The sequence below is a fragment of the Trichoderma gamsii genome, assembly GCF_001481775.2.
Source record: "Trichoderma gamsii strain T6085 chromosome Unknown Scaffold_10.2, whole genome shotgun sequence".
Taxonomy (NCBI): domain Eukaryota; kingdom Fungi; phylum Ascomycota; class Sordariomycetes; order Hypocreales; family Hypocreaceae; genus Trichoderma; species Trichoderma gamsii.
The window spans coordinates 212,978-227,387 of record NW_020171347.1 but is presented as its reverse complement, the minus strand read 5'-3'; the positions used below and the strand labels follow the sequence as shown (position 1 = coordinate 227,387).

The 14,410-nt window shown below is 51.2% G+C and overlaps 6 protein-coding genes across 6 annotated transcripts; 4 read left to right on the top strand and 2 right to left on the bottom strand.

The window, feature by feature from the left end:
- Window positions 1-414: 414 nt before the first annotated feature.
- On the top strand, window positions 415-1,593 carry TGAM01_v203681 (hypothetical protein; the record flags this gene model as incomplete). The annotated part of the gene is made up of 1 exon (XM_018806029.2): window positions 415-1,593. The coding sequence occupies one exon, from the start codon at window positions 415-417 to the stop codon at window positions 1,591-1,593; it is 1,179 nt and encodes a 392-aa protein (XP_018660747.2).
- Window positions 1,594-3,561: 1,968 nt separating this feature from the next.
- On the top strand, window positions 3,562-4,461 carry TGAM01_v203680 (hypothetical protein; the record flags this gene model as incomplete). The annotated part of the gene is made up of 2 exons (XM_018806030.2): window positions 3,562-3,658; window positions 3,731-4,461. 2 exons carry the CDS (start codon window positions 3,562-3,564, stop codon window positions 4,459-4,461), a joined length of 828 nt encoding a protein of 275 aa, XP_018660748.2.
- Window positions 4,462-5,848: 1,387 nt separating this feature from the next.
- TGAM01_v203679 (hypothetical protein) lies at window positions 5,849-6,943 on the bottom strand (the record flags this gene model as incomplete). The annotated part of the gene is made up of 1 exon (XM_018806032.1): window positions 5,849-6,943. One exon carries the CDS (start codon window positions 6,941-6,943, stop codon window positions 5,849-5,851), a length of 1,095 nt encoding a protein of 364 aa, XP_018660750.1.
- Window positions 6,944-7,648: 705 nt separating this feature from the next.
- TGAM01_v203678 (hypothetical protein) lies at window positions 7,649-8,906 on the top strand (the record flags this gene model as incomplete). The annotated part of the gene is made up of 4 exons (XM_018806033.1): window positions 7,649-7,693; window positions 7,816-8,415; window positions 8,483-8,709; window positions 8,774-8,906. The coding sequence occupies 4 exons, from the start codon at window positions 7,649-7,651 to the stop codon at window positions 8,904-8,906; spliced, it is 1,005 nt and encodes a 334-aa protein (XP_018660751.1).
- Window positions 8,907-10,951: 2,045 nt separating this feature from the next.
- TGAM01_v203677 (hypothetical protein) lies at window positions 10,952-11,769 on the top strand (the record flags this gene model as incomplete). The annotated part of the gene is made up of 3 exons (XM_018806034.1): window positions 10,952-11,180; window positions 11,240-11,608; window positions 11,681-11,769. The coding sequence occupies 3 exons, from the start codon at window positions 10,952-10,954 to the stop codon at window positions 11,767-11,769; spliced, it is 687 nt and encodes a 228-aa protein (XP_018660752.1).
- A 340-nt stretch (window positions 11,770-12,109) lies between these two features.
- On the bottom strand, window positions 12,110-13,678 carry TGAM01_v203676 (hypothetical protein; the record flags this gene model as incomplete). The annotated part of the gene is made up of 4 exons (XM_018806035.1): window positions 12,110-12,291; window positions 12,356-13,179; window positions 13,262-13,419; window positions 13,637-13,678. The coding sequence occupies 4 exons, from the start codon at window positions 13,676-13,678 to the stop codon at window positions 12,110-12,112; spliced, it is 1,206 nt and encodes a 401-aa protein (XP_018660753.1).
- Between the last annotated feature and the right edge of the window lie 732 nt (window positions 13,679-14,410).

The window sequence follows — 14,410 nt, the reverse complement described above, 5'->3', positions numbered from 1 at the left end:
CCAACACTGGGCCGCTGGCTCAAGTCTCAGGCTTCAATTTGTAAACGATCTATCAATTTTATCAATTTTTCTTTCAATCGATATCCATCATATAAGTATCTTTTGTCAATTTTTTGTGTAAGTGGAAAGTAAAACCACGTCGATCGGCTGTGCTCGGTCCAAGGGCCCGGATTTCCCCACCGCTCCACGTTCCCCACCACCCGATCACAGCTACCTGATTTTTCGGCTTCAGGCGGTTTCGGTCTCCGGTCTTCCCACCTTCACTGCGTCATCAGCTGCCAGAGCTCTTCTTAGCTTTTCTTTCCTCCCTCTCTTCTTTGCTCATCCACTTTCATAGGTCATCGGGGCTCCATGATATTGAACATCATTCTTTAGGCATACATACAAAGGTGTCGAGCATAAACATACCCGCCGATGGCCCCGATACCAATGATGCGAAGCCTCGCGAGGCGTTCGTTACTCAGCGACTTCTCTCCCAATTTCGTCTGCCGCAACTGCAAGCAGCAACGCCGCCGATTCGCAAGCTCGATAGCCACGCCGGCTCGACCACCGTCCTCAGGCCTGGCTGCCCTGTCCTCGAGGCAGCTGCTCTCGGTATCTGGTCCCGACGCGGCCAAGTTTCTGCAGGGCATCATCACGGCCAACGTGGTCTCGAACAAGGGCGAGCCTCGAACCGATGCCTTTTATACGGGATTTTTGAATGCCACGGGGAGGGTGCTCCATGATGTTTTCATCTATCCGGTTCGAGGCGCGACGCAAGAGGAGAATGGCTTCTTGATCGAGGTGGATTCAGCGCAGATTAATGCGTTGACCAAGTATATCAAGCGATACAAGCTCAGGGCTAAGATAGCTCTCCGGCCGATAGATTCAGGAGAAATAGGCGTATGGCATGCATGGAACGATACCGGGAAGCTCGACATTGCATCAGACAAATCGAGGATTGTCTTTGAAGACCCCCGAGCGCCAGGTCTGGGATACAGAATCATCCAGCTCGCAGGCCAGAAGCCCCCCGAAGTCGACATCAATCAGGCCAGCGAAGACGCCTACACGATCCGTCGCTACCTACACGGCGTGGCAGAAGGCCAGGACGAGATCCTACGGGAGCAAGCCCTACCGCTCGAGAGCAACATGGAGCACATGGACGGCATCGACTTCCACAAAGGCTGCTACGTAGGCCAAGAGCTGACCATCCGCACCAAGCACCGCGGCGTCGTCCGCAAGCGCATCCTCCCGTGCGTCATCTACGAAAAGGACAAGGCGGCGCCCACGAGCCTCCACTACGATCCCGAGAGCGGCTCCCCCGAGGCCCTGACGGCAGACATGATTCCCGTCGAGACCAGCATCGGGCGGTCCGGCAAAAGGGGCCGCAGCGCCGGCAAGTGGCTTCGGGGAGTGGGCAACATTGGCCTGGGGCTGTGCCGCCTGGAGATCATGACGGACTTGGTGCTGCCGGGCGAGCAGGCCGCGGCGACGTTTAAGGATGGAGATGAGTTTGAGCTGGAATGGGGAGAGGAGGATAATAAGAGCGGCGTAAAGGTCAAGGCGTTTGTTCCGGACTGGTTGAGACGGGGTCTAGACGAAGCGCAGCGGTGATGCTATCGCCATGTATGTTTTATGCGTGTATGATATGTAGATGAAAAAGAATAGTCCATCTTACTCTACCCTTCTACAAAGAGCAGCATGGAAATATCACTTGCTCCCTCCATTATTATTCGCTAGTTGGAAATGATGATAGCAGCTAATACTAAGCGATTCCTTCGCGGCATAGTAGCACTTACTGGCTGCTTACACTGCGCCTTACATGTTTCACTTTGAATACAGGTAGCCCGCGCATTAAACCCGCAAAGCCTAGAACATGCAACTAAGCAGCCATCAATTCTCATCGCCTCAACGCATGTTGCCTCTGCCAATAACGCGCCTGGCCTACCCAAGCCAAGGCTCCAAAGCCTGCCTGAGAAGATCAATAATTTTGGGCTCCTAAGAAGCGCAAGGGGTCAAGCCAAGGCTGGCTATAGTGAAAATACTTGTCGTAATGTAAGCCCTACCGCCCCTAGGTGGTTGGATCGTCTAGACTGTGGCTGCAGTCAACGTAGGATTTTGCTTCCCCCTGCATATAAATGCTTATTCCAGGCGCATGGTAAGGCTGAAAGAAGCTCTTGTTGGGGAGACGCTCTCCACAGCGGGCGGGAGCTGAAATGCCCATGAGACTTAAGATGACGAGGATCACCTGAGAGGTTGGTTCTGAAAAGGCCCTTGAGTCTTGGCCTTGGCGCTAGGTTATTAGCCATGGCTTGGGGTCATGGGTATCATTGGAGCTGCTAAATAGGCGTCAAAGGATGGGCTTGAGACCGTTTTCTGGGGCTGACCACCCATGCGCCGTCACAAGTAGCTTATTGTAAAGCTGGTCTTGCGGCTGTGGTCATGCCTCTCCTGTCACTGTCTTGGAGGCGTGAATCAGAATCAGAGATCCGGGGTATGCGGGGGAGGCGGCCTCATTTGGAGGTATCTAGCTATTGTTACGCAGGATATATAAAAACACTGGTTGGTAGTCTATTAGTTTGGATCATTTTCTTGTAATATTTCTCTTCTCGCGTATACACGACTTTGTCAAAATCTTAGGAGATTGCTCTAATGGGTTCTCAGCCCCCAGTCCACAAGCGACTCATTGTCTGCTGCGATGGGACGTGGATGAATAGCGACAACGGCTATAATGAGCCGACTCTGGGAAAACCACCGACACTTCAAGTACCGTCAAACGTGACTCGAATCAGCCGTTGCTTCAAGCGGCGATGCCGCGATGGCACGCTGCAAGTCATGACATATGAATCCGGCGTGGGGACGGGCAGTAATGCCATTGATACTTTCACAGGCGGCGCATTTGGCCTGGGTCTCTCTGAGGCAAGAGATGAAGTCCTTTCACTTCTTCTTTTCACGGGCATATACTAATAATTGCGATGGATAGCGAGTTCGCGATGCGTATTCGTACTTGTGCGTCAATCATATAGACGGCGATGAGATATTCCTGGTTGGGTTCTCTAGAGGGGCCTTTACAGCCCGATCGGTTGCCGGAATGGTTGGTAATCTAGGTCTTCTCACTAGAGAAGGCTTGGAATACTTTTATCCCATCTTCAAAGATATGGAGAATTGGAATAACGACGGGTATAAAGACGAGTTTCCAGGACAGCCGTTCGACAATAAGCCCAAGGGGCCAAACGCAGCGGCTGTGTACCGTGAAAGGCTTGAAAAGCTAGGGTATACTCGCGTGTACCAAGAGAATGGCGACTTAATCAAAATCAAGGCTGTTTGTGTCTGGGATACTGTCGGCAGTCTAGGCATACCCAAGATACCCTGGCTTGAAAAGATAGGCATACACCCCGCGAACAAAGAATAAGTCCACTCTCTCCGGGTATTTCGCCGCAGAAAGCTAACCGACACAGCACATATAGATGGCATGATACTTCATTATCGGATAGAATAGAGCATGCTTTTCAGGCACTCGCTTTGGATGAAAGCCGCGCTCCATTCAGCCCAGCTGTCTGGGAACGCCTCCCGCAGAACAAAATGACGACTGAGCTAAGACAGGTCTGGTTCCCAGGCAATCATGGCAACTGTGGTGGTGGATGGCCAGATCAGGAAGCCGCCGATGCTTCACTCGCATGTAAGTAATTTTTGACACATGAGCTGGATCATGCAAGAAAGAGCGAAAGCTAAAGACTGATGTTGCCAATAGGGATGATGGACCAGATGGCCTCTGTAGGAGTCGAATTCGACCTGTCATGTCTCGAGAGGGTCGCACAGAGCACTATCAGCTACTACAAAAGTCAGAAAGCTGCTTCAAAGAAAGGAGGTCCAAAGTGGGCTATTGATCCCATCTACTCGAATGATCAGCCGGTGAGGCCATGGGCACTCGGGTCCATCAACAAAGCCGGCAGTTTCATATACAAACTTGCAGGCTTCGAAGACAGGACGCCTGGCTTGTATAAGCGAACTGACCCCAAAACGGACCGCGAGACCAACATATTCCTGCAAGACACCAACGAGCGCATTCACTGCTCTGCGAGGATCAGGCTAGCCTGCAAAGGTCTTGGTTTGGATGACAAGTCCGTTTGGACCTGCCCATCACTGTCGAACTGGCAATTGAAGTATACCAATGAAACATACAAAGACCCCATTCCTCAAAGCCCAAGCTGGTGGCAAGGCCCTTCGGTTGAACCTGGACTTGAGAGGCGGCAAGGCGGGAGGTGGATTTGGGAATATGTCGGGCCAAAGAGCTCCGAACCCACAGATCCCAAGCAAAGAATCATGGTGGAGGAGCCCCTTGGGCCGCATGAACGATATCTGCTTCAGCTGTCTGCGGGAACGCCAAATGTCTACCTGTTTGCTGAGACGCAGGACATTGTCTGGCAGGGGAAGACGATTCCCGCTCCGCAACGTGCAAGCGACCTTGTCGTTTCGAATTAGCAATTTCTCAATGATGTAATAATATGATTAGTAGCGCGGCGCATTGTATATTCGGACATCAGGATAAGCATGAAATATTTTGGAATTCCTTTGACAAGCAACTTGGTGATTGTTAAAGGGACATTATAAGATGTTGTAATACCAGGCTTCATAGACGGCGATAAGAGCTCTCTGGCTGTCACGTGATGACGTATCAGACTAAGGCGCGACGGCGCGCTGCAGCCTGTCACTCGCAAATCTCATGAGCTAGTGAAACGCCACCCCAGCAACATCTCGAAATCTTTGAATTTATACTGTCCTTTTACCAGTAATTCTTCTCTTCAGACATTCGAAGACATTTTCTTTCAAGTTTCTCACTTCTAAAGGCAGCAGCACACTCGATATACACGCTGCTGTCACAATCTGCCATCTCATAGTAGCCAAGAGAAGGTCGACAATCTCTCACAATGAGCGACGACAAGGCGGACCTCTTGCGGTTCGCAAATGAGTATGCGGACAAAAATATTGACCTCTATGAGCTCCTCGGCGTGGATGCTCTCACTTCCAAAGAAGACATTCGCAGAGCCTGGAGAAAAGCGTCGTTAAAGTATCACCCCGACAAGAGAGGCGAGGACTATGATGCTTCAAAATGGGAGCTCTTCGAGAGGGCGAGGGACATTTTGTCCGATGCCGATGCTCGCGTTGCATACGACCAGTCCCTAAAAGCCAAACTGCTGCGCAAACAAGAGCGCGAAGCAATGGACAAGGAGCATCAAAAATTCGCCGACGACCTTGAAGCTCGCGAAAATGCGCATAGGCAGCAAAGGGAGCAGCAGCAGCAGCGAGATCGGGAGAAGCTGGACAAGGAGCGGGAGCGTCTGGCGGAAGAGCAACGGATACATGAAGAGGAGAAGAAGCGGCAGGCTGAAGCGGCGCAGGAAATGGAAGATTTGGCTGAGGCAAGAAGACGACTGAAGGAAAAGAACGAGGAGAAAGCAAGGAGAAAACAGGTCAAGGAGTCTCTCAAGGCTACAGGCGCCGTGAAAAAGCCATCGGGGCCCGCGAATGGCGCTGTTATTGTGCCCGGCGATTATCTCGTTGATATCGGCACTGCAAAGAAGATGTATTGGGAACTGGTATGCGACAAGTTGCGAGCTGTTCAAGCAGTGAGAAACCTGCAGAAACTGGATACGACGAATAATCAGGAGCTCGAGGAAGCTGAGAAGGAAATGAGACAAGCGAGGCAGCGAATCCATGAGGCGGAGATGAAATTTCAACACGACACAGCTGCTATCTAATGGTTCTCAGGAACAAGAGATGAAAGACCGCCGGGTCACATCAGGCTATTTCGCTGCATTGTTGGCCTGCAGCCTGGCTTAATGACTTGATAACATCTAACTCGCGATGATCAAAAATCTTGGTCAAGACGAAGGATGCTTATCGCGTTGCCTCCCATGACTGCCGTTGCCTCTTTTGACCCTTCTCCAACAGCCTTGGCTACAGCATCGGCATTCAAACTCACACTCTCCCATTCTCCTTGCTCATCTGTTTCGAGTGGCGGGAAAAAGGGATGGTCAGTTCCAAACATTAATCTATCAGCACCACTGGCGTCTATTGCTGCTTTCAGTCCAACCTCGGAATAGATGACGGCGTCCAAGTACAGTTGTTCTTTCAGGACCTCCCAAATTGTTCGTCGGCCCTTTCCCGCCTTACCTTCTTTGACAAGCTGTCCATCGTGCATGATACAACTTTCAATTCTGCCTGCTAGGAAGGGAAGAGTGCCTCCGCTATGGGCCAAGATCATTCTCAAATCTCGTACTTTGTCAAAGACACCTGACAGATACATCCGTGCCACCGCAATGGTGGTTTCCATTGGGAAGCCTAGAGCAAGCGGCAAGACGTGGCCATATTCGGCGCTGGCCCGAGGGCCCCATACTTCATTGGGCAACCCATAGTGCGGATGCAGGAAAACAGTCAGTCGAGCCGCTGCTACAGCTTCAAAAATAGGAAGTAAAGCGGGATCATCGAGCCCCTTGCCTAAACCTGAAGTACCGAGAATGATGCCTCTGCAGTACTTGAGGCCCTGAACATGGGATACCGAGGTCAGCACCGTCTCGAGAGGCGCGGTCAGAGGTAAAGTCGCAAAGAAGAATAAGCGACCAGGGTGCTCGCCGCACATGCGCGAGAACTCTTCGTTGACGGATTCACCCATCTTCCCTGACTCGGAGGCACTGAGGAAATCAAGCCATGGGTTGGCCAAGGATATGACCGAAATGTCAATGCCGTGAGTGTCCATAAAATGGACCTTTTGAGCAAGCGATGCAAAATGAGAAGTGAGCGGCCGTCCAGGAAGCTTGGCTTCTGGATTGTTGGTGGCCTCCTCGAGCGATTTGACTTCGGCTTCGAGCAATATCAATCGCGGATCTGGTGCTTGAGGGAATGAGCGAACAAGGGGGATGGTGGAACGAGATTCGAGGATCCTGATATATGACGGCGGATACATGTGCGTGTGGATGTCCACGACGCGCGATTGGGAAGCGGCCATCACACACGTTGGGAAGGAAAAATTAGATTGTCATATAGTTCGGCTCAAAGATTGGAGCTGCCGATGGATTCAGCGGGAGGTGAAGAGCTTGGGCATCGTTGGTGTTGAGATACAAAAGCATCTGCCCCGCGGACAACTAGAGACATAGCGGGGATCCGCCCTTTCACTCAGCAACTTTGTTAGTGACAGAGGACGTTACATCGATACATGTGTTGATACGCAAACTATTATCGGCAGAACACCACCTTGACGAGCACTGAGGGGCACCGGTGCGTCAAAGATCACAAGCCCCGCACCAGTTGTCAAAGGTCCACCAGCTGTCACCAGTCAGAAACCGCCAGATCCGCCATTGGATGCACACGCCCCGGGCTAAGCGTGCTAGCTGCCGTCTTTCAACCCCAGCTTATCGCTGTCTTAAACTCTGGCTCGAGATACTCACGCTTGGTGGCTCGATCTTATCCCCCGCTGCTTGGTGACGTTGGCAGCGCCGCCGACGAGAGCGTGGTTAGACGGGAGCCATGTAACTGCGTTAATTTTGGAGTTTGAGTTTGACAAAATGAGTCCTACCCATAGCAATACATAGACACGAATTTATCTATCGGATAATTGTGTATCAACTTACATCTTTTTTAAACTTATTACAAATTGTTGAAACAAGCCGCAATGGCGACGGACGCTGCAGTGAGCCAAGACGGGCTTTTCATTCCCGTATGCAAAATTACTTTTATGTTCATTTTTCTTCACTCTCTTGGTGTCCTAAACCCAGATCGTTAGTCGATTCTGAGCGAGCAGACAGCTTGAAAACTGACTTGTGACTTATACCTATCTAGCTCATCGATTTTTCAAGATTCCTGAATGGTGATTCATCCACACGCTTGGAGACGGCCAAAGCCATTCTCAAAGGCTTCCAGGACGCTGGCTTCATCTATCTCAAAAACCATCCCATTTCTCAAGACACAGTGAGACATGCTTTTGCCATGTCAGCAAACTTCTTCGCGCAGCCTTTGGAGAAGAAAGCCGCGCTGGAGTGGACTACTCCACAGGCCAATCGCGGTTATGTGGCTCACGGGCGAGAAAAAGTCAGCCAGCTAAATGACGCTGCAGAAGTAGAAAAGATTCGTAGCGCAGTCCCGGACTTGAAAGAGAGCTTTGAAATCGGCCGCGATGACGAGGCCGGCCACCCGAACAACTGGCCCGAGGAACAAGGCGCAGTTACGGGCTTCAAGGAAGACATGAAGAGCTTCTTTCAGGAGTGCAAAGCTTTGCATGTAGAGGTTATGCGGGCTATTGCCACGGGGATGAGCTTTGAAGAAACCTTTTTTGACAGGTTTCTAGACGTTGGCGATAACACTCTACGACTGCTGCACTACCCAGAAGTCAAGTCTGATGTTTTCAACACGCCGGGCCAAGTCCGTGCTGGTGAACACAGCGTAAGAGACCCGGAGAGGCTGTATTATACTACACATTCCTTCTTTTCTAATGTCTTTTTTTATGCAGGATTATGGATCAATCACTTTACTCTTCCAAGACAACCGCGGCGGCCTGCAAGTCAAGAGTCCAAATGGGAATTTTATCGACGCAACTCCCATCGAGAACACCATCGTTGTTAACGCCGGAGACTTGCTGGCGAGATGGAGCAATGATACGATCAAGAGCACCATTCATCGCGTAGTTGAACCCCCGCGAAAAGAAGGCAAGACGTATCCTTCACGGTATAGCATTGCGTAAGCAAAATTTCATCACCCAAATGAGCTTGATGAAAATTTACGGTGCTAATCTCAAATGCAGATACTTTTGCAATCCCAACTTCAAGGACCTCATCGAAGTGCTGCCAGGAACATATGCAACGGAGAAAGAGAAGAAGTATGAGAGCATAAATAGCGGCGATTATCTTGTCCAGAGACTCACTGCAACATATTAATGGAGAAGCATGCCATGTGTGCGTGTATGAGTGAGCAAGTGTATTTGTTGATTCGGCGAGAAATAGAAGAAAACGCGCTCTTCTCACATGGCATGGCTTGAACCCTGCAATGCCCGAGCTGGGATTCGCCGCAGGCACCAAGTCCGGGCAAGCCAATGATAGCGAAAACGTGTTCGCGTCCAGCCTCAGCTAAAGAGGGGTCGTGTCATGTGCGAAGGGCTACGAGGATGGTTTGGTGTGGGGGTGGCTTTTTGATGGCAATCCTACAGGCTTATTTATTTGTCTTATAAGCTTCTGCCTTATGAGCTTTCATCTTGTCACACTTTACATAATGCAAACAGATGTCTTGAAAAACGTTCATCCCATTGCCTTGATGCTACTTACACAATATAGATAGTATTTTCAGGCCTTGATAGATGTTTGGCAACTTGCAACGGTACCTAAATCACTTGCTTGAATATGTTTGGGAGCAGCGATGACAAAACAGCCGGCAGCTACACGGCCAACACCAACATATATCCCCACGACGAAGAAATAGAAGCATTCTTCCTTCGCAACGGCTTTGACGGAGCGACTAGAGACGCATGTGATGAGTACGCTCGTGTACAGTTTCCCGGCTCGGCAACGAAACCAGCGGCGACGCAGGGCTACTGTTCTTATACGCTGAATATATCAGATGAATACCTGCTGCAGTTTCGACCGGAGGCGTTCATGTTGGATATAGATACCTGCAGAAGAGTCAAGTCTATCTACGGCGAATTTGCTCCGGCGACTACACATCTCGGCGAAGTAGAAGGAGTCTCAATACAACAAGTACCAGATGCGGATGTCAGGCCGTCAGTGATGATGCATATCTACCTGCATCAAAGAATACGAGGGATTCCCTTATCAGAATTTCGGAAGAGGAAGAAAGGGTGCCGGGCTGATGACGACAAGATATTCAAGAGGAGACTGATGAGCGGCCTGGCCAAGGTATTCGCGCTCGGCTTTCACGGACGGCAGCCTTCACGGGGAATGGAAGGTATACTACCAGCAGGCGCCATGACTAAGGGGAGAGTCGGAGAATCGATACGATGGCGTCTTAACTTGCTGGATGGATTGCCGGAAAAGGATCTGCTCGCGCACGTATCAGAGGCGCAGGCCCAGCTCGACGTGGTGGAGGCGTCAAACTGGTGTGTTACACACGGCGACCTTCTCCCGGGAAACATGATGGTTGACGCCGAGACCGGGCACTTGACGGGACTGATTGATTGGGCTGAAGCTGAGTGGCTTCCTTTTGGAATGGCTCTGTATGGGGTGGAGGAAGTTCTTGGAGAGGATAGACCTTGTTCTGAAGGGGGGTTTAGATACTATCACGACCACGAGGAGCTGCGTCGGCTCTTTTGGGGTGAATTCTTGTCTTCCATTGGACGAGATGGAACAAGAAGCGGTGATGGATTTCAACTTTTGAGAGAAGCGGAAGCAGCACGGAAGCTGGGGATTTTACTCTGGAGAGGTATTGCCTTTGACGATGGGAAGATGGACCGGGTGGTAGAGATTGGGAGAGATGACTCGGAAATTCAGAAGTTGCGGCTGTTTATGGGGGCACCTGGTGTTTGGAACTGTTTAGAGAAGAGAGTTCACTGGAGCGATTCTTTAATCTGGTTGTGGTTATGCATCGGGCGAGTCTTATGGCGTGGAGGAGGAAGCTGTTTTGGTAGGGAGAGTGATGAAGCACAAGATCCGGGGGCTGTCGAGAGGAGGAGGTGACTTTTTCTCTGTCTACATGCTTACATCATGATCTAGAACTAATAGCCAGCTGCATCAGTTATTTGAGTATTCTTTTAATTTTATTCTATTGCTGCTTCATTCATCTGATGTACGCAGATCTCATCGTCCAAAGCCGCGGATCCCCGCCTCGGCAAGCCCCACAGCGGATCCCCAACTGTTGGAACGGTCCCCTGGCAGCTCCAAAAATTCCCATCCAACCGCCAGAACCTCCAGCATCACCATTTCTTCCCTCTCCATCTTCTTTTTCCATTCACCCAATTCGCCTTTCGAAAAACATGGCGCCCTCCAAGAGCGCATCGGCCCAAAAGCCGGCCTCATCCCCCGTCAAGAACGGCTACCTCATCCTCTACAATGCCGCCTCTGCCTTTGCCTGGGGTATGGTCCTCCAAGGCACCATCACGTCGCTGGTTGAATCCGGCCCAGAGTCGGTCTACCTGAACGTCGGCGAATTCACCAAATGGACGCAAACTGCCGCTGCCATGGAGATTCTGCACTCCCTCTTCGGTGAGCCAACAATTACCATCATCTTTAATAATTAAACATTTCTAACACATCAACACCAGGAGTCGTCCGCGCGCCCCTCTTCACGACGCTCATGCAAGTCGCCTCGCGCTTCCTCCTCGTCTGGGGCGTCCTCTTCCTCTACCCGTACCTCGCCATCCAGTCGCCCACGTACAGCTCCATGCTCATCGCCTGGTCCGTCACCGAGGTCATCCGCTACACCTACTTTGCGCTGACGCTGTCCGGCCTGACGCCGCGCATCCTCACCTGGCTGCGCTACAACACGTTTTTCATTCTGTACCCGATTGGCATCCTGAGCGAGTGCTCGCTGGTGTATCTGGCTGCGGTGGGCCCGGCTGCGACGGCGACGGAGTCTCCGCTGAGCTTGATGCCGTATGTTTTGTATGGCGTTTTGGCGGTTTATGTTCCAGGTAAGTTGGCAATCAATCAAGAAATTAAAAAGAAACGGCCAGAGAAGAGTTCTAACAGACGCGTTTAAATAGGCGCTTATATCCTCTACACTCACATGATGGCCCAGCGAAGAAAGGTCATGCGCGGCTTCAAGGCCAAGAACGAGAAGGCGACTCAATAAACAATAGAGTACGAAAAGAGAAGGAAGAGATGGTTATAATGGCTGAAAAGTGGGAGGCAAGGAATCGCAATCTATCAAGAGGACGCACTGTTTGCATATCTGATAGAATTTGGTGCAAGTCATTGTCATTGGACACGATATAAACGACAAAGATGCAACGATATAAAGAAGTAAGGAAATATGGTCAAAATACGGAGTGTGCATTGCATAAGTAGGTACAGACAGTAATAATGCTAATTGTAGAAAATACACACAAAATCAATCGCCTCCTGTCTCCCAAGTTCAAAACACCTGTATCCGTTTAATCATATATCCTTTAAAACTGCGTCGCCAACTTCGTTCATCTCAAACGCTGGAGCTGCTGCTGATACTGCCCCTGCTGCGGAGACCTCGACTGCTGTGACCTTGACCGCGGCTCATGGCTACCCTCAGACCAATCTCTCTGTACCCACATGGCAATCAGACTCTTGGCATCATGCAGCAGCTTCCCGTACGCCGGATTATTCTGCGGTTCAAACATGGCTACACAGATCGTCAGCATCAGACATAAAGAGAATGGGGAAAACAGTATAGAGTCAAAACGTACTAACATGCGCCGTCACCTCATCCTTGGCCGTATCGTTGACATTGTCGATCCACTTCCCCGACGGCTGCTTGCTCGGCACCACGCAAAACGTCCTGTCCTTGCCCAGCACCGTGCCCACCATGCTGACCTCCTTGCTCTCCGCAGCCTTGCCCAGCCGCGTGTAGACATTCGCATAGCCAATGTTGAGCTCCGAGCTGAGCCTCACCATGTACGCCACGCGCTGCTTGAGAGCCTCGGGCCGGGCGAGACAGCCCACAAACTCGAGATGCGAAGACACCCACGACCACCCGACGGAAATGTGCTCGCGGTTCATCCACGCCGCGGCACTACCCGCTGCGACGGCGCTGGCAGCAGCTCCATACATGGCAATCTTGCCCCAGCCCCACCCGCCGCTGTCGTTCTTGGCAGCCGAAGATGCTGTCGTCGTGAGCGCAGAAGAAGAGGAAGCAGCAGCATCTCCTCCACCACCGCCGCCGACCATCTTCCACACCGAGCCCAGCTGCGCCATCGCCGACTGCGCCGTTTGGTAGTGGCCCTCAGCACCATACGCAACCACGCTGGGCGCAATGCCCAGATACGGCGTGTCAAAGGCCAAGACGCCCTGGATGCGCGGGAACATGAGGCCGTTGAAGTTGGGGCGGCCGCCAGACTTGTCGATGCCGTCCTCGGTGTAGATGGGCCGCTCCGACGCCAGGCCCATGACGGTCTCTGCGGCGACAATGCCGCCCATGGAATGGCCAATCAGGATGGTGCGGATGGACGGCTCGACGGTTGGTGAGGCCGTTCCCTTGGCGACTTCATAGTCGATGATTTTGTTCTCCAGCCTGTTGAGCCCCCAGCCCAACGTCAGCCCAACGATTCGTTTACCTTGATTCAATCGTAATATCGTCATAATATCGAACTCACCAGCTGCGGAATCTGCTCACGGCCTCGCCCAGGTCGCCCCTCGTGTCATACTTTGGATACACCAGCACCTTGATACTGAAGCCGGGCAGCTCCTGTGCCACGGCAGTGCGCAGGTCTTCGACAAACGAATAATCGTTGCCAAATGTCGACTCGCCCCCCTATAATAACCCGTCAGTCAGTCAATCACTCAATCATCAAACCCAATCTCATTCCATCAGCCCAGCCACAAAGTGTCATTTCATCCCAATTGCCCATAGCTCTCTTGTGCCAAACCGCACCTTTCACTCCCACGATTCCATCCCGCCATCACAGACCCTCCCATCACAAGCGGTGGGGGGGCATCATTCACAAGCAAAACTCCCAAAATCAACGTACCTTGAACCCATGAATAAAGCACAAAATAAGCGTCTTCCTCATCTTGTCGTCATCCGAGTTCTAAGCCCTTGCTTTAAACTCTTTATCGTAATTCCAACCTTCAACGGCCGCCGCCCAGCAAAAGACTGCAAGTAACAGAAGTAAATGTCGCCAGTGTGTCCTTTTCAGCTTGATGCCATCTCACTGGGCATCGATAAGAGAAAAAAGGAGAGATGCAAAGTGGCCCAATAGGCAGGGGATCAGTTGCAGATATTGGCCAGTAGAGGTTGCCCGAGTGGGTGGCGAAGCTGCGGCGGCCAAGATGGATTGGCGGCGCTGACGGCATCTGGGGCGGTGGGCCAGTCTCTAGTGCTGTACAGTACAGTGCAGCAGAGCGCTAAGGCTTAGCAGCACCGCCTAGCGCTATTCCAGCTTCACGCATGTGTAGAAATAGTCTCAATATTCTAACATGTGAAGGATGTGATGGCATTGGAGCAATAGAAGCAACGTGATTCTTTCATGTTACGAGTATAGATTACTTGATTGTCGTTAAACAGAAACAGAACCATTCACATGCTCTGCACGCTAGTTTGTCGCGACTGTATCAACGTCTATTAAGAATACATTTTTACTACTTTATCTAGACATGCACAGGCAAGAAGACGACCAACTCACCAAGACGCAGCCAGCCACCAGTCAAAGTAGACAAAGGCGCCCATCTGCTCTCGACTCGTCTCCCCCTCATCTTCTGATTCCCAAATTAGAAAAATTAGAAGGAACAACAAAAAAGAATCT